The following is a 27609-nucleotide window of genomic DNA, read 5'->3' on the forward strand; positions in this document are numbered from 1 at the left end:
TCTCATTGTGAGGGTTAGAAGGGTAAGCATAACCTCATTAAATCAGTTACAGTTTTGCCAGTCCTCAAATTCAAAGTATATAAACCAGACCCAAAAGTGTCTAAGAAAAAATACTGTTTGTTAGTTTTTTCTGGTTTTTGTCAGAATAAGATGTACAGAGTTTTCTCATCACATAAGAGAACAATAAGTTGTGGGCAAACAAAAGTGCTAAATAAATTTACACCCATAAGAAAATTCACAAAAATAATCAAACTAATGAAGAAATTTGGTAAGGCATCAAAACCAAATCAGACTGTTAGAATAATAATTTGACTCTAGAAAATTTTCTTTTATATAAGACATCAAGAGGAGGAGAAGGGCCAGCATTAGAGGCTGGCAGAAATAAAGAGAGCTTTGCAATCCACTACTTGCATGAGGCAATATTTTGGTGTTAACATGAGAAAAATATAAAGGAAGTAGAGCAAAAGACAGAATGGGAAAGGAAAGAAGGCACAAAGCAGGTGGGATGTAACTCTGGGATTCCACAAAGCCCTGCCTTCTATATTTAATATTAAGCCTGTGCTTATATCCACCCCTCTTCAGGTAAGAACTGACCCCAAGAGCAAAGACCAAAATGGGCAATGGTAGTATTAGGGAGCCTTGCCATCAGCTGTCCTTACGCTATGTGTTTTTTATTTTTATTGACCCCCTGAGCTTTCTGACAACAGAAATGTGATGCTTTAATGGAATCGCATACTCAAAGAATAGTTTAGGGAAGTTACCTTCGGAGGTCCTGTTATCTCCACTTTCCCCCCAAACTATGGGATTTCTAAAGCGATTGCAAATCAGAATGGCAGAAATTGTCCTCCTTTGTCACACAGAGGTTTTGTCAGAAAAATTAAAGAGGAGGTTTTAATTGTGCGTTCTCAGTTGGAACAGCTTAAATTTAACTGAAAACAGTAATTTAATGGTAAGTGGATCTGGAAGGCTGATCTGTATGCTGACTAACAAGGCTACATATTTTGCACTTGGGTTTCTCTCTTTACTATTTCTAGAGCTGCTGCATGTTCTCCTTTTTGTACCATAAAGTTCAGCAGAGATACTGCAGCTGCTCTTAGTGCTTAGTAGTGCATCCTGAAAACATCTGTGCTGTAAACAGATTTTTTGAATTGGCAGGGTGCCACAAACATCTCAGATTCAGGGATTGATGCAGCCTGTATTTTAACCTGAAGTTTACTGCTAGGAAGGAAGCGAAAGTATTACAGACTATACATACTGATTCATGATCTCTACTCAGGGAGAGCTTTCTTTTTTAATATTTTTTTTTTTCCCTTCCATTTGCTTGGTTGTTAACTCCACAGTAGCAGCAATGCTCAATGATGGTCTGGAGGAGCTCTAAAACGGTAGCAAAATTTTTTGTAAAGGACCATCCTTAGAAAATTTTGAATGAATGAACACACAATGGGGTCAGTGTGATGTTTCTGCATGCTCTTCAGTCATCTTGTATGCAAACAAACACAACTTAAAAGGCATCTTTTGACTGAACCTTCAGTCTGTCTTAATAACTGAAAAAGACCAGATTTTTAAATGAATTTATTTTGTTTAGTCTTCTGCATTCTGTCTTTAGTGTTCATGTTTCAAACTTTTTTCTGCAGAATCAAGAAGGCTCAAGCCTTGCATTTACTTTTGGAAGAGATATTAAAAGATTTTGTGTATACATGTATATAAAACGAGCCCAATTTTTCACATACCCAAATGATTCCAGGAGCTTAAGTGCTGCAAGAAAAAATGTCCGTGTAAGAACACTTGTGATGGTGCCATAAGAGTTCCCTGTACTCCCTAAGGCAGCATGATCTCCTAAGCCCTTGGAGAGGTCTTGGCACAAAGTCAGTCATTTTTTAATGTCTTTCAGCCTTCACAATGTTTGGAACATGTTGACTATGCCCCGAGACTGGAAAGCACATGGTCTTGGGAATAGTGCCACTGAAAAAGTGTTCTGAATCAGGAGCAGGAGTGGAAGACTCTAATCATGGTGATGCTTTCAGGGGAAAAATAAACGGACTAACAATGACCTCAAGTCTGTGGAAAGCAATGCTGTTGTATCCATTGGATTCATGGTAAACTTAACTCAGTTTCCATAAGCAGAAATTTAGAAACCCCACTAGAATTTATAATGATGGACTGTCCATTCTGATGCAGTGCTGCTGTTGAACATTTTTTCACATTTACTCATTTTTTGTTAATACAAAAGGTGACATTTCTGGGAAACAATGAGTGGATTCCTAACCCTGATATAGCCAGAAAGTATGACGATGCAGAAATTAGTATGTGAAGTTCTGTGCCCTGCATATTGAACAACACTGCACTGTAGTATCCGTCTGTTATGGCCAAATGGAGTGTAACAGCCATGTCTTTCTTCTTACCACTTGTATTCTGTCTGGGTTTTTACTCTCAATATAGCATGGTTGTCGCCGGAGTTTTTTTAACACAGTCTATAATAATTTTTCTCAGAATGTCGTTGTATTTTCCAGCACAGATCCATGCTGTATCTGAGTGGTGGGCTGCAGAGCCTCCTCAATACTTTCTCTTTTCCTCAGAGTCATGACTTAGTTCTTAAATACAATAGATGAACCTGCTGGATCTCAGGGCATGCACAAATAACCACTTGCCTAAACAATATATTGTCTAACTTCACAATTATTTAGTTAGTGTTTGTAGAAATCTACTTTTGAGCTTCAGTGAGCCTATCTGTATTTGCAGATGAAGGCATTGTATTGAAACTGTAGACGTGTAACAACACATCACTAGGTCCTTTCCCATGCTACCACTTCTCATGCAGTAGCCTCTTGCAGTGCACCAACAGTGCATACTTTGCCATTGTTAAAAATTAAATGTTTTGCTCAGTGTTTTGCTCTTGTCCTGATGGAACTATGTGATCCATGAAGAGAAAATCAAGTACTTGGGTCTTTGCAGACCATCAGTTTTATCTCATTACAGTTAATAGCAATGAACTCCTTGCTGTGAAAATGTATGAGTTTATTGCCATTGTTCTTTGAACGGTCCCGCTTCCATGGTCACGTTAAGCTGCTGCTGTCAGCAGAAGCACAACTGCTGCTGCGTTGATCTCTGAGACAGGAGGAAAGAAAAAGGCACGATGCCTTCAGCATGTAAACTCTAGAGCCTCTCTGTATGTTCTGTCACAGGTGGAGTTCTCCAGAATACTCATAACAAATTGCACCCCATTAAGCATTATTTCCATAACATCCAGCTTCCTGGAACATCACTAAACGTTAAGTTGGCAGGTTGGCCTATTCATTCGCGTGAAGATCCAATATTTTAAGACATACTGAACTGGACATCCTGAGGGTGAGAGGAGGATTTAAGAGACTAGTATTGACGCTGTGCTCAGGATTGTAGAAATCAAAAATATAAACAGGTTTCTTGTGAGTAAGCAGGAGGTAATTCAAGTAATTCATGTTTTTTGTTCCATGGAAGAGCCAGCTTGAGCCCAGCACCTTACTGATATGCAAAACCCTTTTGAAAGTCTGTCCTTGCCTGCCAGCACGCTGACCTGTCAGAACTCCGCTGTTAACCATGTATCAGAAAAATGGGTCTGTAGTTGAAGATCCCCACCCAGTTTTTTGGTAGTCACTTTTTCAGTAATGCATGGCTGACTTCACTCCAGGTGCTAGTAGTTAATTTGTCTTTGGCAGCACTGAGATTCTGCATCTTACAGAGTTCATTGGTTCTCAGGGCCTGAACACCCAGACTCAAAGCAAGCAAGTACAAAAGAGGTGGCAACTAGCACCTGTGCTACTGTGTGCCTCCTCTTTAAGGGTGCTTAAGGGTAATTGCTGAGCCAAGACCACATTCACCCATCGTCCTGCTTTACGGCAGCAAATTTTAGGTGTCCAGATACATAAAGCTGCCAGTTCTCTGTCAGGTTTTACACACAAGATTTATCTGTCCTTCAGTGTCTTAGCTTTCAGGCTATGTTAGTTACAGTGTGAGCAGTGGCAGAGATCACGTAAACTTAAGTTAAACCTATAGATAAAAACATATAGACATTAAAACATTAAACATTAAGATATCCTCAGATGATTAATGTTAAACATATAAATAAATCAGTCTGTTCAGCAAGCAACTTAAAAGTGTATGTTTAGCTCTATTACTGAAGTGGAGCAATCATCCTTGCTAGTATAAGTGCACTTAGTCTTACTGTAGGTTTCTAAAGCTGTGCTAAAAACAACAAAAAATCCCTGTAAATCCCATCCTCAGTTACATTGTCCCTGCATAATAAAAACAATGTGGGGATCTGACCAATATTCCAATTTCAGATATAAGGTGCAAGGAAAGGCAGAAGTGGAAATGGTATCCGTTGTGCATCTGAGGTGTGGTATATACAGTTTTTCTGGCATACATAAAAAAGTATTTTATTAATTTGTATGGAAAACAGGCACCCTAAAGAAACATTTTATGATTCTGTGTTTGAATTTGTTTAAGCTTTTCATTTATGAAAATTAAGGCCTAATGCATGTTTTCTTGTTCTTGTGAATGAAATAAAAGAAATTCCTGCCGAACTGGCTTCTGGCTTCTAGAAAAAGATATTAAGCTAAAATAGTCTTTGCCTTATTTTCCTTTCAGTTCTGTGACATTCAGTAGGCATTAAATGGAATAACAGAAAATGTTTACAGGCAGTTTTCAAGACCCAAAGAAGAGTTTATGCTGCTGAAGCTGTTGCAATGTAGAAATGTTCTTTATGTAATAGTTAAAAGGTCTATTGATAAGATGGTGTTGCCCATGACTAGTGGGGCCTGAGGTGTTTCTTCTAAAAGTAGTGTTCGAGGATGTCAAAAATCTTTGATATTCCAAGCTTTGGTGAGTGGGAACTGGATGATGGATGCTGAGTTAGGGAAGGATTCAGAGTGTATTAACCCTGTAAAAGATCTGTTAAAGAGAAAATTTTACTTTAGTAAAATCAGGGTGTCTCCCTTTCTCAGCTGAATTTTATAATAGAGCAAATCAACTCATTTTGGCTTGTTATGTTTTAAAATATTCCTTTTATTTGTTCTCTTTGAAAACTTTTGGTCCTGTAGTGCATTCGATTTTTATTGACTTATTTTCATTCAAAATTTTTATTAGTGTATGAATTGTGCAAAAGTAGTTGGTTAAGGTCAAGTTAATGCAACTTTTGAAATTGTTTCTGTAATTGTTCTTTGCTATTGACATTAAAATAATATTATGCTGCTTAGCTTCATGATACTTTAAAAGAAACAGAATGCTCTTGCTCATTGATTTTCCAGACTTATTTTCAGTGAAATTAGTGGTAAAGCTTCTTTTGATTTCTAGGTACCAGATGGAGCCCTAGGCAGCAGAAGAGACAGATCTGATCTATTCATGACATACTGGAAGAATCTGTTTAAATGACAGCAGCTCCTTTGTGGGCAATAGTAGGTTTTGAGTGCCTTGTAAATCCAAACATCATTGGCCTATACTTTAATAGTAAAGACAGTCTTCTAGAGGCATATGCAATCAAAATATTCAAATCCTCTTTATATGACTTTAGTTCCTGTTTTGGAATTACACTGGATCCAAAACCTGTCAGTCAATGATAGCTTTTAGGCAAGCTTCACAGTATGATTGTGTGTGGGTGTGTTTGCATGTGTGGATTTGTGTGTGAGCGCGTGCCTGCTGACATACCCTGAAAACTCTTGGAAAGTGCTGTCATCTGTGAGTATAAAGTCTCGTGTACTCCGGTTCCTGTTCCAGAATGATTTGAAATGGATTTGCTTTTATGAGATGACTATGTTACTGCAAAATGCAGGAGCACTTCCAGGAGCAGGACTTTACCCACTGGGCTACAGAGTCATGCTCTGTCTTCTGCTGCCTTCTGACATTGCAAGTCTTCTCTTCCTTTCAGCACAGTGTCTTCAAGATGGCACGAAGAGTGCAGCTGCCCAGATTCATTAGTTTTCTATTGATCAACATACTTCCCTGCAAAACATTAGAATCAGATTTGAATGTCCTTAGCTCTGGAAATACTGCCAAAAAACCTGAGTGGTATATAAAAGACAGACACTACCTTCTCTGGCTGTGCTCCGAAATGAAAGCAGTCACCACTGCCTTTGGTACTGAACCTGATGCAACCAGTGCACACCAGGCATGTGCTGAGCGTTCCTCAGAGGAAAGCTGGGTATCTGGTTTAGCGTTTGAACATCAGTTAGTGTTTACATGGGAGGGAGGGACTGACTTCTTCCAGTAAGGCAGTTCTGAGAAAACAAGGGAAGCAAAACTTCGGGTGCTTGGGGAAGCCCTCCATTGGGCAAGGGCATGGACTGGCAGCAACTGAAGACAGAGTAGCTCAGGTTGCAGTTATAGACTTCTGAAGAGTGAATCTGGCTTAGCTCGCTGATGTTTGAGAGTGCTTAAGTGTGCTGGGAGGGGGTTGCTTGGCTCTTTTTTCTTCAGCTGAGGGCTTCATTCAATTTTACAGACCTTTAACAGTTGTAAAAACATAGTGAAAAGTATCTGTTGTGTTACCCTCAGATCCAATGTTATAAAAGCAAAAATAGTTAAACATGTAAAAGCAGGTTTAAAAGCCCTGACTGGCTCTTGCTGGTCAGCCTGCAGAATTCGCTCCCAGGACGCTGGATTTTATTCCAGTCTGCACTGTTTTAAATCAGGATTAACTTAAGCAAAGTCAAGGACCAGGATTCTGTGCATGCGGTTTTTGGTCTTAGTTTTCTGGATCAGAACTTCTGATCTTCAACTAAACTTCCATTGCATGCTGCTATGTAATTGTCTTTCCCTGTCTCATGAAAGAGCTACATTTTACTGGAGGGAAAAATCTTATTTAAAACTTCTAAATCACCTCTTCAAGGAACTGTCAATATGAGGATATTCTTATACACAAACAAGATTCCTAAGTCAGCACAGATATCAAAGGGCCAGAAAATTACTTGCATTAGGAGACACAAGAACAGTGATCTGAGGTGTTAGAACTGCCGGAATGTTTCTTCTAGTGGCCCACTGAAAAGGAATTTAGCACTGAAGAATGAACATTTATTTTGTGATATTAGCCCTTCAACTATAGTCACTTGTTAATGTCATGCCACGAGTTTCAGCAGATGTAAGGCTTCTGTTTTTCAGTTAAGTGCTGGAGCATCTGCGTCTTGGGGACAGGAGGCTCTTTTGTCTGATTCTGAGTGCATCTCCAAGACCATGCAGCTTGCTGCTTCTGATAATGCTTCATCCTGCTGCATCTTGCTGCATCAGTAAGCGTGAGAGGGGCCCTTAGAACAGCACGTTTCTTCCAGTGTCCCTGTGAAATTAATGGGGAATAAGAATGTTTGTTTCCTGGAGATGTCAGAAGCTAGTAACAAAAATAAAAGCCATGCTGGCTAGTGGTGCACTCAGCATGGAAAGCCAAAACCATGTCATTACCCACAAATTGTCAGGCCATGGTAAGTATTGTAGGAACAAAGCTATTAACAAACCTCTGCCGGGTGGGGAGGAAAGTTTTTCCATTGATATGTTGGCTCGGCTCCAGTGTTCGTACATACTTTTTCCTTACATTCACTCGTGGGGTTAATAAACTCTTTTCCCATCCTAAGCTCTTATACTGCCAAATGGCTGCTATATTTTCTGTCCCAGAAGAGGCTGCATTTTGTCACCTGTATTATAATTTCTGCTAAGGCAGGGAGAGCTCTAAATTATTCTAATGGATCTCCAAGCCTATTTCAGACTATGTATATATTAATGCCACATAAAATTGTTCAAATGCAGTGCTCCAGCAAATCTAATTTTGTTACTATGGTGAAGATGGATGTTCCAGGGCAGATGAGTTACACTGTCACATAACCATGACTGCAGATTTTTATGGCATTCAGTGTTTGAAGACCTACAGATCTATTCTAATGGGTTTATCAGCCTGATTATTGTCTGGGGTAAAACTAGCCTTGCTTGGTACAAGGAAGCAAGAGTGTTCTGCTCTCTGGCATTGCAGTGTTTCTCTTCTGTTCCTCTGTAGCAGCAGAAGCAGAAGTAATAAGTAACCAGGGAGGAGGTCAGGTTGTAGTCAGGAACAGCCATTGTAAATTTCCTTAAAATTCAAGGGATCTGGCTTATGCAGCACAAGGATGTAGGTTCCTCTGTCGTCTGATTTCAGGGAGAGTAATTCAGGTGCTTTTCATGCTTAGGTGTTTCACAGTATTTGCATTATAAGACACCTCTTCTGGTGAAATTGTTAATTAAATGGCAAAATTTAGTGCCATCACCCATTTCTTGATATACAGCAGCAGGGAGAGCAGTTGTGGATGTTCAAGTAGTGCAAAGCCTTAGACAATTTTCTGATCTGTACCCTGTTCCATTTAGAGTTCTCTCCAGGACAGCACATGAGTATCTTTGTTGAAGAACTGACAGTGGGCCTGCCTGCTGGTTTATTTACTCGAGAGTAACACTGTTAGAGGTAGTCCTGCTTAAAAAAAAAAAAAGGGACACAATTTTGCTTAGAAAGCCATATAATCTCAAAAGTGTTTTCCTTTCTTCTTCTCTCTCTGATATGACAGCAGAAAGGAGGGTAGTCTAGTTTATCCCTAATATTTTGCAGCTGTCTGCTTATTTATGTGAGGAACAAAGTCCAGCAAAACTGACATTGTTTTCATTGGCCCTTGAGACAGGCAGTTCTTTGACTAACACACTGAGATAACACTAAACATCTGCTTGGATCAGGATAGGTGTTTTTGCAGCAAAGCTTCCAGCAATAGGTGAGGGTATCTTTTGCAAATTTTTGTACTTGGGGCAGGGATAGAAGGAAAACATGGAGGGAGGAAGGGAGGAGGGGTTTGGTTCAGGTGCCTGCTCCAAATTGTTAGTTTCTGGTAACACTGTTTTCTTGTTCCTTATTATAAAACTGGAAAAAATTCTTACTTTACCAGGTTGGTATGTTTTTAAGCTGTGTTTGCAATAGTATAGTGTCAGTCCTTTTGCCAAGGGAGAAGGGAGTCTCTCTTTTTTCCCACATGTATATTTTTAAAAAAGAATTCATTACAACCATGGCCTGTAAAAGGTTTTTCAAATGTGCAGCAAAATTTCTGTGCACAATTGCCAAAGGGCTTACCAGCTTCCCTTGAGTAAAGCAAGACTTCAAACCACACAAATACAGAAGGTCAAAAATGATCATGCGTCTGGCATCACGATCACTGGGGAGTCATTTTCATTGCATGTTACAGGCAAGAGTGTGAGCCAGTGGAGAACCACATGTAGCATTACAGGCAAACAGTCTGGGTTGTTCTCTCTGGTTCCTCAGCATCAGCTTTCTGGGACCATACACTTTCTGACTCTTGCCTGGAGATAATGAATCAGGCAACAGAGACAAACTGTATCATGACTTTTCTTCCATTTCCTCTCTAACCTGTGCAACCAACCTACTTTGGGGGAGGCTGTGATACATATTTAAGTAAGAAGATTCAAGACTGTCACATATCAAATGTGACCAACTTTTTGCCTGTTGTATTCATCTCAGACCTTTAACTATCCTCCTTTATCCCCACCTAATTTAGTTTCTTTAACTTTTAGTTTCTCTGTCTTATCCTACCATTTTTTTGCATCATACAAAGAACAGGTTTTCTATCAGCAGGGTTTAAATGAGGACCTTCATCATGGCATTAAAACATCTGTGTTTTAAACCAACAGGCCATTAACTTACTGGTGATCACTGCACAAATGATCAGCATACTTTTCCATGTTATTGTGACCAGGCTTTTGAGCAGATAGCAGTCATAATACTGCTTTTGGGGAGTGCGTGTCAAGAGAGGAGGGCCATGACACTGCAGTTGTCATGTATGTGGAACACTCAAAGAAATAAGACAGCAGATCAATGGCATGACTGACTTTGTTAGCACAGTGCTGTATGTCCCATTTGGTGATGGACAGATTAGATCTGGATGCTCACTCCAGCACAGTAGCATATCACCTGATAGCAAATTAAGAACATGTAAGGAATGAAGTTGATAGCCTACAGAGAGCTGTGGGTATAAGGTTGTTTTCAAAAAGAAGGGGAAAATCCCTCCATTTTCGCATGGAAAAGAACTTGATAAATGGATCGGGCAAGTTGAGTTTTGGAAGTTGTAAAGAGTCCTGCTCATGTTAGGAATAGCCTTTTCTAGCAAGTCAACAGAAGCAAAAAGGTCAAGGGATTATTGAGAGGTTGAGTCGCAGGGGAAATGACGTGATTGATCCCCCGTGCTGCTGTGGTGCATCTGTCACCAGGGTATATAGGTGAAGCTTTTCTGCAAGAGGAGACCGTCTGTTAGTACAGCACTGGCAAGTACGGCACACGCTCCAGAGAGGTATGGGTACAGTCATGCTGGCCATGTTTGTTACTGGTTATACTGTGCCTATCTACCCCCCATTGAATTGTTTCCCAATTGCATATATAACCCTGAGTTAAAGAGCGTCTGCTGTGTGACAGGGATGTTTGAAAGCTGCTTGCACATTCTTGGGACATAATGGGGAGCTCTGGGGTTTTGAACACCAGGTTAACAAGAAGGACCCTTCTGTTACTTTCTTCTCATACAGCGGCACTGGGGCTCAGCCTACAGATGAGTCAAGGCTGCCAGTTCACTCATCCAGAAACACTTTTTTCAGCAAGTAGCAGCTAGCTCAAAAATTTCAGTGTCACCTTTGTATTTCTTTGCCTTTTACTAACCATAACTCAGCAATCTAAGTTGGTGGTTTTACATTCTGTCTCTTTACAGTATCACCTTACAGATAGTAAGACAGTCATCTTCTTGGAAATTTTTTTCACTGTTAAAAGAATCCAAAGTTTAAATAAATACTTGGACTTTTGGTGGTTTTTTTTTTCTTTCTCTTCCTCTCATTTTTTAACTACAAAGTTCCAGGAAGGGAATTATTAAACCTGGACTCCATGTTGAATGAGGGCTTGGAAGGGGAGAAGGCAAAGGCTGCTGTGGCTGAGCTGAAGGACAGAACAGACTCCTTAACAAGTCAAAGATCTAAATCTAAGCTAGTGCATTCCCAAGAGCCACTTGTGATGATTATGTTCTGTGGTTGATTTATTTATAACTATAGCAGTTGCAGTGGGAACAAAACATTAGGCCAAATTCTGACCTCAGAATATAAATCTAGAATAATTTCATTCTGATTTTTTAAATTTTGATGGCATTACTTTGGATTCATTCTACTGTAACTGAGATCAGAATCTGTTCTGTTATATAAGATTTTTTTTTCTTCGAGCCTGCATTTCTACCATTCTTTTGTCTCATTTTGAACACAAAGAGCAGCAGAGTGTATGTTTAAACTAGTGCTGCAGCCACCTCCGTATGCTCATCTGTACCTTGAGGTGAACTAGACTTTGAGCCTCCTCTGTACTCCAGGGACAGACTGGCTGGCAGGCTCTCCAAGGCTGAGGAGTCTAGCTCACTGCACAGGACCAATTGCTTTCAGTGGTACAAGGAGGCACTTTTTAACTATTTAGGATACCGTGTCAGTTTGTAAACCAGTTTTGCAGGAAGGGGAGAGAAGTCAGAGAGCCATTATGGATTCTGCTGTACTCGGGTGATAAATCTGTGATAGCAGCAATGTTTCGCTGTTTATTTAAGAGTAAATGAAACAGAAAGAGCTTTGCAAAATTGGAGACGTTCCACAATGGCAAATGAAACTACACAGCCTGTCTGAAAACTTAATGCATGTAAGGAGCAGTGGGAAGTTTATTAAGCATCCTAGGCTGTTTTTCACCAGCTATTTTTTTTCTGTGTGTTATTTATATGTCCTCAAATTGACTGCCTAACACATCTAAAATGCTGTCAGATGAAAGTCCTCGCAGCAGAAGCAGTGCTGTATGGCCTTTGCACTTACTGCCTGTAACTGTTAAGTGGGAACATGGGCTGCAGAGAAGTTAAAGGATTTGTCAGCTTGGTTTATTCAGCTTGTTTTAGTCAGTTAATACAGAAGTAAGAGTTTCTTCGTTACAGTAACATTCTTCAGTAACAATCAAATGTCAGCCTGTGGAAGATGAAACTAATTATTCTCCATTTTGGGACATGCCTGTTCTGGATCAGAAAATATAGTGCCTTCAAGAACTCATCTCTCAGTTCAGTGAACCAGCTTGCAGTGACAAGTCCCAGTTATTCCCCTTCCCCCTTTTTTAAGACTTAACATTTTCTTGGGTATATTTTTAAAATTCTGGTTTGGGTAGCTTTTGCAAAAATGCAAAGCAGGGTCCTGCTCTAACCATTCCTGAATTTAGCCATGCTCTGTTGTCTGAAATGTGATCCCCTGGTTTATAAGCAACTAACTGGAGTTTCTGTTATGTTTTTGATAGATTGTGTTTATTTTGCTCTTGGAAATAACAACAATCATTTGTTATAATCCACATTTTTGGCTAATTGCTTGGAGTTTTGATTCAGATATTGCCAAGATATCTGTACATATTGTCATTTCTGTAGTTTAGCGATGTCTCAGTTCATGGCTTGAGCATTTAGGCCTCCTCCTCTGTGACCCTCGATATTGGCTTTAGCATTGAGATGAATGGATGTGACAACCAAAAGCAAACATTTCTTAAGGAGATAAAGTAGTTGTGCTTTGATAGATGCGGCTATTTCTCTGGTCCCAGGTTTGTACATCAGGAATAAGAAGGGCTACACTGCATCTCTAAAGCTGCTTGAAATTATATCAAAAGGATTTGCCTCTGATGAACCCAGTACAGGCTAAAAAAAAACAAGACACTTTCCCACATTATCTGCACCTCAGCGATGGCAAATGTAGAGGCAGTTCAGGGATACACTGAGCAGGAGACTTCCCCATGCTGATGTACTTCCCTACTCGCATGCTAACAGGCACAACGGTATTCACATCCAGAATGGGTACACCCTTGTACATCCTTGGCCAGGCAGTCCAAAACAAGGTGCATGTTTCTCTTGATGGGACCCAGACTGGTTACAACCACGGTTGATAATTTATGTAATCTGTAATCAAAAATCTGTTTTCAGTATGGAGATTCTCACTGTATGTCCTCCTGTCTCCCTCAGTGAAACAGGGCAATTTGTCCATTAATTCACCACTCTTATGAGGGCTGAGCGGTATTTAACAGGAGACTAAAATTTGAAAACTAGAAAGCTTGCAACAGTGTTAATTTAATATCTCCATGTTCTTTCTACAAGTAATAAATGTTTTTCTTGTTGAGAGTGTGAGCTGAGCTTTTAGGTAGTATGGAACTGCTTAGCTGTGAGGGTTTTTTTTTAAAGAAGCAATAACTACGGTTATGTAGTTCAAATATGACTAAAACATGAACTATAAAAAATCAGGGGGATGTGCAACAAACCAAAGTAGCAGCAGAGTTTTGAGCATGGCGCTAAAGTCATCGTGTCTGAGGCACAATCATATGAGATGAACCATTTGGCTTTTTGGGGCAGCTCAGTGGTACACAATGCCATGCAAGATTAGTCTTTAATGAAGGGCAATTTTGAAGGAATTATTGGTGCCACATTGTGGATGCTTGGCTGTTTACTTGCAAGTGTTGCTTTTGCTGCTGCTTTGGAGTCTCCAGCTGCAAAGTGGTATAACTTCTAAGGTATTTTGGAAGAGATGTTCCTGTGTCTCTTCAGGAGTTTTTCTATTAAAAGAGCAATCAGATTTGTACACATAACTGGGAGGAAGGTGAAAGCAAAGGAGTCTGTCCTTCAGTCAGTTATTTCAAATTTGTTATTAAATTTGATGCCATGAAATGCCACTGTTGAATAAGATGAGCAGGAGAGTGTCTGTCACTTCTAGCTGTTTATGTATCAGTATGGGGAACAGCCATCTCAGGATGTAAAGCCATTGATGCTAATGGGACAGTGTACACTGCAGTGAAAATCACATTTCTGTACCTTACAATACTGGATGTTCCTCCATTAAATTATTCAAGGAAAAAGGACCAGTACCTGTCAGTCCTGATACGTTAAAGTTGCTTAAGTATTTGGTTATCTTTGGTGCTAGCAGTCAGATAAATGTATGCATTAAGTGACCTTCTGGGTTGGAAAGGACGCCTAGGAAGTCATAACTTAGTTGCAGTTACAAACTCATGCTTTGCCGCAAAGCTGTTGTCTTGGGAGGATGACTGGATGGTTATAACAACCCTGCCTTCTCTGTTCACAGGTGTTCCCTTTCCAAAGAACTTCCTTCAGATCTGCAAGAAGATACTCTGCCGGCTTTTTCGGGTGTTTGTTCACGTCTACATCCATCACTTCGACCGTATCATCCTTATGGGAGCTGAGGCCCACGTCAATACCTGTTACAAGCATTTTTATTACTTTGTTACAGAGCTCAACCTCATAGACCGCAAAGAACTAGAGCCTTTGGTAAGTGTGGGGTCAGGGGGAAAGCTCTAGGAAATTTTCCTTCTCCCTTTACTGAGCCTTTCCCAGGCCTGTTGCAGTGGGTTTCCTCTGGGAATCAGGTCCATGGTTGAACACTAGCAATTTAAAGGGATGAACTCTTGCCTCTGTCCATGGACCCATTCCATCTGCTGCAGTATTTGTGAGATGCTCAGTAGGCTCAGTAGAAAGAGAAAAATGCAATGTATTTTGTATGGAAAAACACAAGGTGGGAAATACTGCCATTCAAAAATAGAAGTTAATTTGTCTTCTGCTTCTTCCTGTACTATATATTTTATATATAGTTTTATTCTGTCTTTTTTCATTGGTCAGTAACAGCATGGTACTCGTGGCAGTCACTTGAATGCATGTGAAGGGAACAGTTGTCTATATAAAGGTGAATTGTTGGTTTGGGTTTTTTTTAATCTTTAAGTAGGTGTTTGTGAAGGTATTGAGTGTGTAAGATCCAGAACACACTCTGGATCTAAGTGAGACAAATGAGGTGAGACAGAGGTTCAGACAATTAGCCGTGTAACAAAACCAGACACTTCCTTTTGGACTGAAATAGATCAAAATTAGATTAATTGTTTCCAAAAGTAAGGCTTTAGAAATGGGAACGCTTTTGCTATTGCTTGCAAATGCAAATAAAATAAAAGTGTAAGCAGAGAACTAAAAGTAAGGCTCAATTCTGAACACAGTTTATGCACAGACCCTCACTGTGGGCTTTTAGCCAACTTTAAAAGGGATCAGGGCAACTTTTCTCCATGGGTCAGAGTTTGGAAATTTTCGTACAGCTGTGTCATACAGCTTATTGATGAGGTGCTAGAACCACTGGGTTTTTTTTTTTCCACAGAATCACAGAACAGCTGAGGTTGCCTGGCACCTATGGATATCATGTAGTCCAAATCCCTGCTCAAAGCAGTGTCACCCAGAGAGGGCTGCCCAGGACCATGTCAAGTTTTCAGTTGTTCCACATAAAAGCACATTGCAAGGAGGTGTATAGCATAGTTGGTATGAAACACTTCTGAAAGTGTGGCAAAGTGATGTTTGCCTGTGTTTCTGCAGGAATTGGAGCTGTTGCAGGTGTAGTACATGTATATGCTTATGTTGATTGAAGGAGAGCCTGTAAAGTGAGACAAAATGGATGGTCTTGTTTTCAGCAGTTCACAAGGCCCGCTGAAAGACGCTGTGTATGGCATGTATTGATAACTTGCAATGTAACTATGGTTTCTTTCTAGATAGGATAACTTAATATGCCCTCTAAATGTGTCCTAAGGGATAGGAGGAGGCCCTGCAAAAGAGAACTTCCCTGCCAGACCAGTGATCCTAGGTCAGCTGTAGGTGTTAAATGCTGAGGATCTGTCACAAGCAAGATACAAGGCAGGATATCTCAGAGGTAGGAAGACAGGCAATCCTAAGGCTATTACAAGATCCTTGCTTGCTTTGGAATACAGAGAGCATAAAAATGATTTAATGCTGCAGTTGGTGGTTAGCGATATTCCTTCACTAAGCAGACAGGTGAAGGATTGGGGCCAGAGTGGCGCAGGAGGCGGACCAAGTCCAGCAGCAGAGCAAGCTAGGAATGTGCTCCAACTGGTGTGTGCTTTCGCCTTGCATTCCAGCATTCCCTCCCTTCACAAAATTATCCTTAAGATCATCATATGATTCAGTATTATTAACTTTGCTGGGATGCAGGGTCTCCCAGAAAAATGTTTCACCTGCACCAGGGAGGCACCATGTCAGCAAACAGATAAAGATCCACCTGCTTCCATCTTCCTGTCCTTGACTTAGATGGGTGTCAGCAGTGTGGAAATGCAGAAAAAACCATATGTCTGTATTTTCGTCTTCAGCTGGCCAGTGAGAAGGGAAGGAGTTGCCAAACAAAAGGAGATATTACAAATAATCTTGAATTTTAATGCAGTGTTTGAGGACAACCTGTGCCCTGTCAGGTTCACCATGGCAGGAAATGAGCCCACATTATCTCCCTTAATTAGAAAATAGGCCAAGAGCTGATTAAATAAACAGACTGCCACATGCTTTAATAAACAGGAAGGCAACTGATTTATCAACATAACTTCAAGAAGGGAGAATAATTGGGGAAGCAGGCAGTAGATGAATAGTAATATTAGCTTGCAGGACTTATGCTCTTTGTTTAAAATAGATTTCATCAGCCTTTTGCAACTCAGTGCAGCAGCTATAAAATCAAATTAAGCAAATGAGTCAAACAGGGTTCTCCCTCCCATTCGAGAGTTACATAGCTTGCCCTTTATGCAATCAAAGAGGGGACTATAGTTTAAAAAGCTGCATATCTTTTTCCTATCCCCATCACTATGTTAATTTGACAGATCCCTGAGACTTTCGTAGAGCTGTTTTATGTGGGGACAAAAAAGGAAGCTGGCACAGTCACTGACCCCGCAGGTGGTCCTGAGGAAAAAGCTGCATGTCCAATTGGTTAATTTGGGGGAAAAGAAGTCTGGAAGCGTATCTGCCCTTCCCTGCAGCTAACAGGCAGACAAGGCAGGCTGCACTGTGAGAGCCCTCAGAAGACCTTTAAGGGGTGCCTCCACAGGGAGGCTATCAGGAAATAAACTAAGGTTTGCATTTTAAGATGTGGCATCTGCTCTGTGCTGGCTCCCTGTGTGACCGGCTTTATTTACCACTGGCAGTAGTTCACCTTAATTCACTTCTAAGCCTGTTCCCATGGCCAAAACTGTCTAGTGGATTGGTGCCAATTACCTCTATCGCACCCTCACCCTACGTAGGTAACTGCGTGTATAGGGTGCTTTAAACACTTTATCTAAACGTGTTTTTTAGTAAGAATCTTAATGCAGCTGCCTCAGCACAGTAACTTACTGTTCAAATGGCAGTCCGGCTATGGCGAGTAATGCCCCTCTACTTCCTTCCTGTGATCCCTTTTCTCTAGCAATGGATTTCATAGTATGCAGGACTTAAGAAATATGCCAGAGTACTTTATAAGCGCATCATGAGCAAAACAGTCTTGGTTTGGGGAATTTTACTTAATTTATTGCCAGTTAACAAAACTTCTGATTACAGATCTGGGTATTGAGGAAAAAAAGACAATTAAACAAAACACTTGGTGAAGAAAAACCTTTCTTCCACAGGCTCTAATTCAGTAGAAAACTTCTCTTCCCCACTTCTGGGTCTCAACTCACCTTGGGTTTGCTGCCCGTTACACTCAGCTACTCTTAATCCCTTTGGTGAGGTGAGGGGCAATGCAGGAGACCGGGGATGTGTGTACTGCTACTTTTTTTCCTCCACTCCAGCATGGGTTTACCATGGGACACAGTCCCTCCGCAGTGTCCCTGCTCTGGTGTGGGTTGCCCATGACCCACAGTCCCTTCAGGGGTGTGCCTGCTTTGTCACAGGGCACTTCCTTCGAAGGGTATGTCTCCAGCCACGTCCCCAACAGTGCCACCAGCCATGAGTCCTCTCCTCTTAGCAGCTGCTGCTTTTTAAAATATCTGTGAGCACGACGTGCTTCTCTGACTGGTTGAAGTTTTGGTACATGGTGGGTTATTCGCAGCCGTTTCAGGGGCAGCTGGAAGTAGCTGTGACTGGCACAGGGCAGTTCATGGCCTCCCGCCACAACAAGTCACCCCTGTAGCCCTCTGCTACCAAAATCCTGCCAGTTATGCCCAGCACAAAACATCTTCTGCAAAGTAAGTCATATGCAATCTGTTGGTTAAAGCCTTGCTTTCTATTTCCAGTTTTGTGGATTTCTTGCCTGTCTCTGTGTAATAGCTCTCTTGATGAGTTTTCCCACGTGGAATATAAGAATATTTAGCATTTGACAGAAGTATTGTGAACCTGAATTCAGTAGTGTTTGCAAAGTACTCTGATGCCATGAAATAAAAGTTGTAATAAGAGTAGAGCTTGCTCCTAGTTCAACTTCCTACCTTCAGCAGCAAGCTGGATCCTTGACACAGACAAAGGGAATGGGAAGACCAAAACTTCCTGTGTTCCTTAACTTGGTCTTCACTGATTTGCTTTGTTGTTGCTTTGGGAGTTCCACTGGTGAAAATGGGAAGTGTGCAAACACCACACCGTCATGCTTCCTAGCTCTGTAGGCTTCACATGAAACTAGCAGTCTGTTAGACTGGGCTCTGAACTACAGATCCAGACCCTTGTTCCCCTTCTCTCCCAGGGGGTAGCTTGGATATCTTCAGAATTGCTTCATAGAACACCTCATCTCTGTTAAAGTGTTCTCAATATATGCAAACATGTACTCCATCCCCACTTGCAAAAGGTGTAGTTCTTTGTAGTTAAGATATAACTCGAGACCTATTTTTAATATATTTTGCTGGCACAGGTCACTCATCAGCCTTTTTTACTTTTAAGGAACACAGGCTGCTGTATGCAAGGCAACATAATCTCTTCCAAATAGTTTTTTATTTCTTTACCTCAGCATAAATCATCATAAATCTGATTTTCCCTTAAAGAGGGGTAAGTACCTTCTCTGATATGCATCACTTTCCATTACTCCCATCTCAGAAAAGAAAGGCTAACGAGGAATAAAGTACTGCTACAATTAGAGCAGGTCCTCCTTAAAAGGGGAACAAGGATAAGGACACTTGAAAGTGTCTTCTAGTGATGTGGCAGCATCAGGTCACAGAAGAAGTTTCTCTGGTGTAAATAACACTGTTTCAAAGAAAAATAATTCCTCCTTCCATTTCTCAGTGTGAGGGGGTGGAGTGTCTTTTTAGCAGTAGCTGGTGACCACCTTCAAGATGCCTGGCTTGGCTTGGTAATTGCAGAGCCTGTTTAGTGTTGCACTCCAAGCTTAGCTGGAGCAGGCACAGATCCTGTCGTGAAACCTGAGGATCAGTGCAGCTACAGCAACATGACCTCTAGAAAGAGCAGGGAGAAGAAAAAACCAAAACCTTCTGAAAAGCAATAAAGTTGATGCCAGAGAGGCATTAAACCACAAGGTGGGATTTTTTTTCCCCCTGGAAAGAAGGTGCCTGTCAGACAGAGAGAAAGAGGCAAAGAATCCAGCAGCTATACTTCTCCTTCAGTCATGTAAGAGCCTTCTGATTCAGAGGCCTTAGAGATTTCTGACTGAATCTCAGTGCAAAGCATTTTGTCAGGTAATGGTTAGTTGGTGATGCAGCCAAGTCTGCTCCCAACTTATCAGCATTGATCTGTGTTCATAGAATCATAGAATTGTTTAGGTTGGAAAAGACCTTTAAGATCAAGTCCAACTGTCAACCTAGCACGGCCAAGTCCACCACTAAACCATGTCCCCAAGCACCACATCCCCACATCTTTTAAATACCTCCAGGGATAAGGACTCAACCAGTTCCCTGGGCAGCCCGTTCCAGTGCCTGACTACCCTTTCAGTGAAGTAATTTTTCCTAATATCCAATCTAAACCTCCCCTGGCACAACCTGAGGCCATTTCCTCTTGTCCTATTGCTTCTACTTGGCAGAAGAGACCGACCCCCACCTCGCTACAACCTCCTTTCAGGTGGTTGTAGGGAGCGATAAGGTGTCTCCTGAGCCTCCTTTTCTCCAGGCTAAACAATCCCAGTTCCCTCAGCTGCTCCTCAGAAGACTTGTGCTGTAGACCCTTCACGAGCTTTGTTGCCCTTCTTTGGACACGCTCCAGCATCTCAGTGTCTTTCTTGTAGTGAGGGACCCAAAACTGAAGACAGGATTCCAGGTGCGGCCTCACCAGTGCCAAGTACAGGAGGATGATCACCTCCCTGGTCCTGCTGGTCCACTATTCCTGATGCAAGCCAGGATGCTGTTGGCCTTCTTGGCCACCTGGGCACACTGCTGGCTCGTATTCAGCTGGCTGTTGACCAGCACCCCCAGGTCCTTTTCTGCCAGGCAGCTCTCCAGCCACTCTTCCTCAAGCCTGTAGCATTGCCTGGGGTTGTTGTGACCCAAGTGCAGGACCCGGCACAATTTATTTGCAATATTTTGTTTTGATTTCTAAATCTATGCATTTTAGTTTGCCTGATATTTCACTGTGCCTTGTGCTTGTCAAAGTTAAGTTAAAAAAAAAAACAAACACCACACCTAAAAGTGTGGTGAGATTTCAGTGTTAAATCTGGAGGTTTGAGCATGGTGTAATTCACTTGAAGGAACAAGGTTCCCGAAATGCATTTTTTTTTTTTTAAACTTGTGGGAGGTGTGGACCTAGCTCTTTTTCTTACTATTGAGCATTAGTCATTAACATAGCCTTAAATTATATCTCTAAAGAGGACAGATAGGGCCCAAAAAAAGGATATTTAGTCTTTTGCTGTGCAAATCTGTGCCAGGTCATAGAGGGCCTAAGAATGTGTGCAGCGCTTGTATATTCAATATGTACTCTGATACTCGTGTTCTAATAAAAAATCTAAGTGGCAAACCCAAGTATATTCCATCTCTCCATGGCTACCCAGTTATAGAACGGTGGGCAGGTCAAGCATTCGTATCGTGCCAATGAGCAGTGGGAAGTGATGCGCAAGGAGGACCCTGCCAAATAGGAAGAAATGATTCACGTGGTTTGAGTACATTTGCTTCTCTCACAGCTATTAGGAATTGTCAAATGAACAAATGTGTTTGCCAGAGATACCAGTATATGCCATTTTTTTATGTTTTTCTGTTTAACCAATGTAGTGTCCTCTTACAGAGCAAAGAATACCTTTTGTGCTCTTTCAGAAATACCCAAAAATATATTGCAAACGAGTCAGATTCCCAGCAGATTCTTACATAACTTTGGAAACTATTGATAGCACTGAAATTTCCCTCTGAGGACAGGGGTAAAAGACAGCAGGATATGGCCATCTGCTTTGCTCATTCTCCAGAAGTCCTTTTTTTTGTAAGTCCCATCCTGTGAAAACTTTGACCTTTTTCTCAGAAGTCATTTTTTGTAAATATTTTGTTTATGAGAATAGAAAGTAATAATTACACTTGAATGAAGAAAAATAGGATATTATTTGCATGTGCTGTTCTGGTAACTGTTAAAATACTGATTTAATTTAGATCCAGAGACAATCAGCCATAGTAGCAAGTGGATAGCATTGGGGCTGGAAGTGGTGTCAGTCAGTGGGGCTGAGTGTATAAAAATGGTGAAGCTGGTAAGTGCCTCCATGAGGATGGAGCTCACCTGCAGCATAAGAAAAGACAGTAAGGTTTTCTTGCCTTATTCTCCACTATTCTCAGTGTAAAAACTTCCATTGGCTTTATAGGATGATTGACTTCTGATAACATTTTCATCCAATATTTGGAGCTGCTTAAAAGTAACCGTCTAAATGTGGGGTTTTTTCCGATCTCTATAGAAAACTGTCTTTCTGAATGGAATTTCTAATGCTTGTCCAGGCAATCTACTAAGTAAAGAGATGAGTGTTTAATACATTAACCTAATCATTAAACTCTATTTGGTTGGTTGGGGTTTTTTTCTTTTTTTTTTTTTTTTCCCCTCCTCTTTTTTCCCCCTAGGAAGCAGAATTTGCAAAAGCTATTAGGGTCTGGGTGACAGAAGATTTCAAAGTTAAACATGTTCAGGAAATTACATATTGAGGTTTGTGTGATGAGTATAACTCTACCTTCCTATATTTTATGATTCAGAGCTGCATTGATGCCCTGATGACACTGACATGATTCTGAGGCACTTTCTTTTCAGTCAGTGAAATTATTCCAGATATTCCCATAAAATTCAGAGAAAAATGTAGCTCTGCAGTCCCAGGTGGTATGTTCATGTGTTTTTTTTCCACCAACACTAGTATTACACAATATGCTTCTTTGTGTGCTGCTGTAGGGTGCTCTGCACTCCATGGATGTATTTATTGACAGGTTTGTAGGCACGTTTAGCAGAACAACCAAAAACTACAAGGGGAAAAGGAAGAGTTATTTTTGTACTTACAGCCAGGATGTCAGAAGTGCTGCAATATGTGTGGCATTGTTTGTGAAAAGACTATTTCCATCTCTGGCCCTTTCAAACTGTATTTTCCATAATCTACTACTACAAAAAAAAATCATTCAAGGTATAGTTCCACAATCATTTTAAGCCAAGATGAATGCAGTCTGAAACTGGAAAAGGTAACACTGCCCTTCCTGTCATTGCTGACTGGATAGTCCTCCCTCCTTCCTTGTGTCAGAGCTCGCCTTTCTGTTACCATAGTCAGATCCAGGGATGGATCAGCTGACTACCAGCTCAGCCAAAACTGGTGGTTTTCATAGAATCATAGGATCATAGAATGGTTTGGGTTGGAAGGTTCCTTTAAAGGTCATCTAGTCCAAACCCACCTGCAATAAACAGGGACATCTTCAACTAGATCAGGTTGCTCAGAACCCCATCCAGCCTGTCCTTGAATGTTTCCTGGGATGGGGCATCTCGCACTTCTCTAGGTAACCTGTTCCAGTGTTTCACCACCACCACCATAAAAAAATTCTTCCTTATATCTAGTCTGAATCTACCTTCTTTTAGTTTAAAACCATTACCCCTTGTCCTATTTCTATGGGCCTTACTAAAAAGTCTGTCCCCATCTTTCTTATAAGCCCCCTTTAAGTATTGAAAGGCTGCAGTAAGGTCTCCCTGCAGCCTTCTCTTCTCCAGGCTGAACAACCCTAACTCTCTCAGCCTGTCCTCAGAGGAGAGGTGCTCCATCCCTCTGATCATTTTTGTGGCCCTCCTCTGGACCCACTCCAACAGGTCCATGTCCTTCCTGTGCTGAGGACTCCACAGCTGGATGCAGTACTGCAGGTGGGGTCTCACCAGAGCAGAGTAGAGGGGCAGAATCACCTCCCTCGACCTCCTGGCCACGCTTCTTTTGATGCAGCCCAGGATACGGTTGGCTTTCTGGGGTGCAAGTGCACATTGCCAGCTCATGTCCAGTTTTTCATCCACCAGTACCCCCAAGTCCTTCTCCTCATGGTTGCTCTTCATCCCTTCATCCCCCAGCCTGTGTTGATACCAGGGGTTGCCCCAACCCAGGTGCAGGACCCTGTACTTGGCCTTGTTGAACTTCATGATGTTCACATGGGCCCACCTCTCGAGCTTGTCCAAGTCCCTCTGGGTGGCATACCATCCCTCAGGCCTGTCAACCACACCAGTCAGCTTGATGTCAGCTGCAAACTTGCTGAGGGTGCACTCGATCACGCTATGTCATTGACGAAGATATTGAACACTGCTGGTCCCAATACAGACCCCTGAGGGACACCACTCGTCACTGGTTTCTATCCAGACATTGAGCCATTGACCACTACCCTCTGGATGCAACTGTCCAGCCAATTCCTTATTCACCAAACAGTCCATCCATCAAATCCATATCTCTCCAATTTAAAGAGAAGGATGTTGTGGGAGACCTTGTCAAAAACTCTTCCCTTGTCCACTAACGTAGTCACTCCATCATAGACAGCCACCAGGTTGGTCAGGCAGGACTTGGCCTTGGTGAATCTATGCTGGGCATCTCAAATCACCTCCCTGTCCTCCATGTGCCTTAGCATAGCTTCTAGGAGGACCTGTTCCATGATCTTCCCAGGCACAGAGGTGAGGCTGGCAGGTCAGTAGTTCTCAGGGTCCTCCTTTCTACCCTTTTTAAAAATGGGTGCAATGTTTCCCTTTTTCCAGTCACCAGGGACTTCACCTGACTGCCATGACTTTTCAAATATCATGGAGATATGGCAACTACATCAGCCAATTCCCTCAGGACTCTGGGATGCATCTTGTCTGGTGCCATAGACTTAGGAATGTTCAGGTTCCTCAGGTGGTCTCGAACTTGATCTTCTCTTACAGTGGGAGGGACTTTGCTCCCCCAGTCCCTGCCTTGTGCTCCATCCACTCAAGAGGTGTGGGAAGAGAGGTCACCAGTAAAGACTGAGGCAAAAAATGGTTGAGTACTTCAGCTGCCTTCTCATCTGTTGTTACCAGTTTGCCAGTCATGTTCATCAGGGGGTGTACACTTTCTTTGACATTCCTTTTCTGGCTGACATACCTGTAGAAGCCCTTATTATTATTCTTTGCATCCCTTGCCAAGTTCAGCTACAGCCGAGCCTTGACCTTCCTCACCCCATCCCTACACAACAGGGCAGCATCTCTATACTCTTCCCAGGATACCTGTCCCTGCTTCCACTGCCTGTGTGTTTCCTTCTTGCCCTTTAGTTTGACCAGCAGGTCTCAACTCATACATGCCCGTCTCTTGCCTTCCTTTTCGGATTTCTTACACCTGGGCATCGAGAGCTCTTGCACTCTATGGGAAGTGTTCATAAAGATCTGCCAGCTCTGTTCTGCTCCCTTGCCCCTGAGGGCAGTTTCCCAGGGGGTCCCATTGACTAACTCCTTGAACAGCTGGAATTTTTGCCAGGACACTTTCCTGAGCAGTTACACACAGCCTAATATTGGCATAAGACAGGTGGTGGAAACATGGAGCTGGGGGAAATGTGATGGTACAACTGTCGCTTTTGTGGCAGCCTGCACTTCCGATGGCACAAACACAGCCAAAAGAGTAGTCCTGCACTGTGTGCTGGAAGAGCGAGTGTCCCTGCTTCATGTGGGAGTTTGGGCTTGCAGCAGTTGTTAGTGCTAGTCCTGCCAGGTGTTTAAGGGGTCACACAGAAGGCAGGATACCAAATCAAGAAGTCTCTGTTTTCACGCGAGTTTCTCCAAGCTCCCTGTCTGTTCCAGAATGAGCTAAGTAAAAGTGCTGTAGGCAGATGGTGCTCAGGTGAACTCTTCAGAGTTTCTCTTTTATGCTTTTTGCTTTGCCAGGGTTATAGCAAAACATAAATATCAGTCCCCCAGCTCTGTCACTACTGTGCATGAGGCCCAAGTAGCTGCTGTTACATATGCAATTTACTACAAACAGTACATCTTTTCACAAAATAATCAGCAGCTTTGCTGCATCTTGTCTATACCACAAAAGATATTTACTCATCAGACAATTCTTTGCCAGAAACGCCATAGACATAGCAGAAATACCATAAACATAGCACGTCTGGCACTAGCGCCATCCAGCGCTCACAGCGGAAGAATCAGCAGTAGCAGCCTTAATAAAACATGGCAGAGTATTGGCATTTTGACAAGGGCACACTCAGGAGAAACACAACTGAGTTAAACAAGATGATTAAATGAGACTTCTTCTGCAGACAAATATTTCAAGCATATATTTTAAAATAAAAGTATACCTTTCTTAATTCACTTGATTTTTTTCTAAATTATTGTTTTGTCTGGTTAGCTAATTTTTTATGTTTAGGGTGAAAATTAAAATTTGTGCTTTTCCAGTCCATTTTCTTCATATGTCCATCTACAATCTTCATGAAAGCAGTGATAGTACCCATAAGTCAATAGACTGTGAAATATAAATTATTTGCCAGTTAGCAGACGACAATTTGAGCTCAAAAGTAGAGGAGAACTAATTTCATTAAAGTCACTGTGTTCTTGTTTTCACTATCTTTTATAGCTATCCAATTCTATTTTTATGTTGCTGCTCATTGCCATCAAAGTACATCCCTTCAGATCCTTCTGAAGTGTCCTGTATTATAGCACTTACAAGAAGCAAGACGACAATAATATTAACACATTGTTTTAAAGATATCTCTGGCTTGTTATGCTTCCAGACTTCCCAGTGTGTTCTGTGTACTGTCTGGATGGCTTAAGCTTTAGGCAGGGAACATATAAGGTTTAATCTTGTTCAGAGTCATAGATGCTGCTCCTGCTCCAGAAGGGTAACTGATCATTCTGTAATTAATCTATCATTAACAGATTCTGACCCAAAAATCTATCAGTGAAGCTTCTGTATGAAAAGCTTTTCTTTCTGCTTTCCTCATGCCTTGACATTAGGGCATTCAGAGGGAGACCTGGCAACCCCCTGCCACTCTGATAAGAACAGGCAAGCCCAACCCAAATAGCTCCTTCTGGAGAAGCTGGCACCTAGCTTTCCCATCCCTTCTCTGACGTGCTTTTGTCTATTCTCCCACAAAATTGCACACCATGTCCTCTACTAGATGGAATTGACTATCAGCCTCTCTCAATGCAAAATTCATTTGCTAAATATTTACCATGTGCCTTGTAGAAAACTGTTCCCAGCAATTACATGTGCCAGTAGATTCAGAACTAGTACCCAATATGTGTGTACATACAGGTAGCTGAGTCAGAGGTCATTTACCAATGTGTCTGTGTGTGTGTGTTCAGTGGCTCTCTTTAGGCATGTAATATTGGCATACAGCTATTCTAAAACTGTTCAAAATTCAGGTACTTGTGTGTTCATGAATACAATTCACAATATTAATTTATCTAGTAATTTCATTTTCCTACAAGGTTGTTGCTTATAGTTGCTTTAAATTCTGTTACTCATCACAAAGTGGTAGGATGACTTACTGTTTGCTCGGGTATTATCCGAAATTAGATAAATACTTATTGAGCCAGCTTTAAAGTAGGTATAATTTTCTTTCTTTTTTTCCCCCCTCGTTGTTTGCTTTAGTAAAAGAGTCCCCATTCAGGCAAGGCTTGTCACTGCTGCCAACTAGCCAGAAGTATTTTTTTCGTCTTCAAAAAAAAGGAAAAAAAAAAAAAGAGGAAGAAACCAAGAATTCCCTGCCCCCAGTCCAGTTTTTCCACTTCAACAAGATATGGTGATAATATCCAACAGGATTTCTTTTATGTTGTACAGATGATGAGAATTTTTCAACAAATTGATCTGATCACTAACTGAACAAAAGAGAAACCAGTGGTAGCTAAATAAATGCCATCTTTTCCATCTCCTCCATTTCCTCAAGAAATTAGGGGGGAGATGAGAACTCTAGGACTTAACATTGCTGAAAAGTAGGATTTTCAACTTTGATGTTCAAAGAAAGCAGAGTCATAAGATGCAATGCAGTGCCACAGTTTCTGAGTAAATAATTTCTGGCATGCATGTTTTTAATGACTATTTTTATCACATCAGCTGCTTTGCTTGCACTGAACCCCAGAACAAACTGCTGAGAACAGAGGGCAGAAGGACTTTGCTACTGACTATTTTCTGTGTGTCATCGACTCATCAGAGGTTTTGGAGTGGTTCTTTTTGGTGGTCTGGATTAACCACTCTGCTGTCTCATGCTTTCACACAATTACCTCTCTTTTGTGGGTACTTAAGTACAGGTTTCTGTTGCTGGTGAGGAGTACACCATCTAAGTCCTGTTTTAAAGTTTAGCTGTTGAATGTAAATTATAGCCTGTTGGATAAAAAGGGCTTCTCCAAATTAATCTGCATTTCACAGTTTGGAATAAACAACACCACATTTGTACTTCAAAGAGACTATTAATACAAGATA

The 27609-nt window shown here is 41.4% G+C and overlaps 1 protein-coding gene across 1 annotated transcript in view; it reads left to right on the top strand.

The window, feature by feature from the left end:
* Positions 1-27609, top strand: part of MOB3B (MOB kinase activator 3B) — a gene marked incomplete at both ends in the record, with an annotated part of 81454 nt that overhangs the window by 23543 nt on the left and 30302 nt on the right. Inside the window, 1 exon segment of the mRNA XM_082336228.1 lies at positions 14137-14339. Within this exon segment, the coding sequence (XP_082192354.1) occupies positions 14137-14339 (203 nt within the window).

Source organism: Platalea leucorodia (assembly GCF_965183815.1).
Source record: "Platalea leucorodia genome assembly, chromosome: Z".
Lineage (NCBI taxonomy): Eukaryota > Metazoa > Chordata > Aves > Pelecaniformes > Threskiornithidae > Platalea > Platalea leucorodia.